At 50.3% G+C, this 3650-nt stretch overlaps 1 protein-coding gene across 1 annotated transcript in view; it reads left to right on the forward strand.

The window, feature by feature from the left end:
• The window catches only part of ZNF467 (zinc finger protein 467), a 6334-nt gene extending 5742 nt beyond the window's left edge, over positions 1-592 (forward strand). The window contains exon 5 of the mRNA XM_008065985.2: positions 1-592. This exon is cut by the window's left edge and continues 5 nt beyond it. Within this exon, the coding sequence (XP_008064176.1) occupies positions 1-203 (203 nt within the window). The 3' untranslated portion in view covers positions 204-592.
• Positions 593-3650: the final 3058 nt, after the last annotated feature.

Consider the following 3650-nt stretch of genomic DNA (forward strand, 5'->3'; position numbering starts at 1 on the left):
CCAACTTGGTCCGCCACCAGGCGATCCACACCGGCTCCCGCCCCTTCTCCTGCCCGCAGTGCGGCAAGAGCTTCAGCCGCAAGACCCACCTGGTGCGGCACCAGCGCATCCACGGCGAGGCCGGGCACCCGGCCGCAGCCGCTGCCCTCTCGGCCCCCGCGTGGCCCACGCCCACCGAGGTGGCGCCGCCCGCGCTCTTCTGAGCCTGGTTCTTGCCAGGACCCTTCCTTTTCTCACGGTGCGAGAGACCCGTGCGGCGAAACCTTCCGGGTGGGTGAGCATGCCTGCTGGGCTGCTGCCCGAAGGCCTGACCTCCTGTGGGTCATTTTCTTTGTTTCCGGGTCTGGGACAGAAGTCCGCAAAGCACACTCAATGCTGACGTTCCAGGGCAAAGCCGATGCAAAGTGAACCCTTGCTGGGAACAGTTCAGGATGAAGTCCTTGGAAGACTCCCTCCCAGTCGCCCCATGGGAAAGCAGACATTTCCTGGACTTCTTGTCTTCGAGACCAGACTGGGTCAGGTGCCTCTACCGGAGTGGGAAAGAGTGGTTGTCTCTGTGCTTAAAAGTTTCATTAAAGTGAAAACCTCAAGGTTTTGGGGCTGTTCAGTGGGGGCGGGAATCCCTGGCTCTCCTACCTCCATCCATACACAGACACTCCTCTCCTTCTGTCCTGGGCGAGTTAAATTTAGTCAGCTGCTGTTCATTGGCTCTTTCAAATCAAAACGCAGAATATTTAATTGCCAAACCGCTACTCTGGTTCCTGCTTCTAGCTCAGAAATTTGACAAGGGAAAAACATTAGTGTGCATTTCTCTCATGCCAGGTGTCAAAGATGAGCTGAAGGGGGAGGAGATGTGGCACAAGCCGGCCTTTGGCCATTCCCCTGGAGTCGACAGGCCACCATGGGGTCTGAAGCTCTGTGTTCCTGCCTCTCAACTCTCCCGAGGGGATTCAGAATGGCAGCCTCACCTCCCAGCCTCATACTGCCCGGCAGCGTGAGGAGGGAGATGGCACATTCACAGCAGAGGAAGGATGCTTTCATGTCACACCTTCCATCAAGTTCTCTCTCAATGAGAGCAGCTGGGTCCAGAAGCCTCTGTAATTGCACCTCAGCCTAGGCAGGGGCTGGCTGGCAGTGAAGGGGGAGGGGGGATCCTGGAGAGCATGTCGGACTTGGGGTGAGCAGTCTTGGGTTTGACCCCTCCTCTGCCTCTTGCAGTTCTTGGAGCACAGCATTCCTTTCCCAGTGAGTGGGGTTGAGAGCTGAGAGAAGCCACCCCGATAGGCCCTTCACACATGGGAAGGAATTTAGAGTGCATCCATGGGAGGGAGCATCATGGAGGAGCTAGGCAGGACAGGAACAGGGTTATATTTGCATTCATGTATTTTGGAAAGATGTCCACTGACTGGAGCCAGACCGCATCAGTCACACAGATGACAGGTGTCAGTGACCTGGGACCATGGTGGTGTCAGAGGAGATGGAGAAATGACAGATTCAAGAGACGCTTAATAGGCAGAGGATACGGGACCTGTTGACAAGTGAGGGGGCAGGGTAGAGAGGGAATGGGGGAATGGATAAGAAGGACAGTGGCATTCCTGGAGATGAATGACACAGGAGGAGTTGCAACTTTATGCTGGGGGGAGCAGTCCTGGATCTGCTGAGTTGGCATGAATAGTAGGAAGTAGCCTGGAGGGCTGAGCGCTCAGGAGAGGGCTGGGCTGGAGGTCTGAGAACCAGAAGTGAATGTAGAGGGAGAAAAGCCCTGGGACAGAAACCTTTGGAACACAAGCTTTAGGGGAGGCTCAGATAGAAGCCTGCGAAGATTAGGAGAGTGAGGGGTGCAGGGAGTGGACAGGAGACTTCTGAGAGGAGGCAGCAAAGGAGCTAAGCACACAGGCAGTGCTTCAGGAAGGGGTGGGTGGCTGAAGGCTGGAGAAAGGCCCCATAAGCTAAGGACTTCCAAATTCTTTGGATTTTGCAGTAAGGCAGTCATTGGCAATCCTGGTCACAGCAGCATCGGGCAGTTGAGGCAGAATTCAGATTGCAATGGTGAATCACAAAAGCAAAGAACCAGAGAAGGTAGAAGAAAATGAGACCTGGACGCGGATGAAGGATGGATGTTGCCTCAGAAGCCTCTTTTACTATCAGAGGAGGTGTGAATGCAGGTGAGTTTTTAAAGTTTCATGGCCAAGAATGAATAGGTAATTCCAGGTGAAGGCTGAAGGTGTGGACATAAGACAAGAGACATTTTGTTTGCCCCCCACCCCCAGTATTTTTAAATACTTAGAAGTTTCACATGAAAATCTGGACTTCCATCTTGGAAATCTTGGCAAATGGTGGCTGTAGTTGAGCAGAAGTTGGCCTCTTTAGACTAAGGGACAGGCATCGTCACCACTCCCCCTTGTCTAAAAGCCCAGCTCAGCCTCTCTGTAAGTGCCTTCCTGGCCTTAGGCACTGAGCTTGTGCTTCCAACTAAAAAAGTAATTGTACAGAATTTAAAAAGCAAACATATGAAAACACTGTTTGTGTTGGTTATACCGATGTTTTTCTTTCTTGAAACATTCTGGAATTCTTGTGTAAGAACAGCTTTTAGATCTTAAAGCATATTTGGTGAGGCCTCCCATGTGCCATGTATTTTCAGGATTTCACATTCTCTTGAAGATTCTCCACAAGGCGTAGCTTTGTCCTTATTTTTGAGCTTGTTTGCAAATAGTCAAAAGTCATTTAACAACCAGCCTGGTGGTCACCAATTCAGAAGACATCTGCTCAAGTAATGCAACATGTCTACAAATAATAGACTGAGGTTCACCGAAAGCCGTTCCCAAGGAGGAACTCTGGACTCAGAGTGGTGGTCTCACGGAAATCTGTTTATGCTCCCACCCATAACACCCCAGATGTGAGCTAGCCTGTATGACTGTCTTGATAAAGCATCAAACCTTTTAATTTAGATCCACATCTCAGCATGTGAAAATGCTCTATGAAGCAAAACACACATTTACAAGTTCTATATATAGAAAAAATGTTTATCAGCTAAAACGTGTTTATTTTTCTCCAATCTTGTTCTAAAAACGATTTACTGTAGCTAATGGCTATAAAGCACCCAGTATGCACTCAGAATGTACCGTCCCAGTGAATAATACAGAGATGTTTAGAAAATGCCACCAACTACAAGGAGATGGCTGAAGATGCCATTGTCCACCAATCAAAGAATGTAGGTGCTGAATGGCATTCTGTGGGCTCTAAAGACCTGAATGGACAGAGAAAGCTCTGAGGTATAGGTAGGGGCTGAGCACAGAACTTCATAGATGGGGTTGGAATTTGTGGATGGCCTAGGGTGTGGGAGAGGAAAGGCTCCAACCTCTCATCTTCCACATATTTCTCCCTCAGTTCTCTGTCCTCTCAACTGTCGTCTCTCCCCCCAGTCTGTGGCCCCTCCTCCTTTCCTAATCTCCATGGAACCTGTGTTTCTTAATCTTAAAAAAAAAATGGCCGGACTTGGTGACTCAGCCCGTAATCCCACACCTTTGGGAGGCTGAGGTGAGTGGATTGCCTGAGCCCACAGGTTCGAGACCCGCCTGGGCAGCGAGACCTCATCTCTACAATAAATAAAAAAATCAGCCGGGAGTGGTAGTGCATGCCTGTAATTCCGG

The sequence above is a fragment of the Carlito syrichta genome, unplaced genomic scaffold (assembly GCF_000164805.1).
Source record: "Carlito syrichta isolate Samal-C Ts95f unplaced genomic scaffold, Tarsius_syrichta-2.0.1 Scaffold308825, whole genome shotgun sequence".
Classification (NCBI taxonomy): domain Eukaryota; kingdom Metazoa; phylum Chordata; class Mammalia; order Primates; family Tarsiidae; genus Carlito; species Carlito syrichta.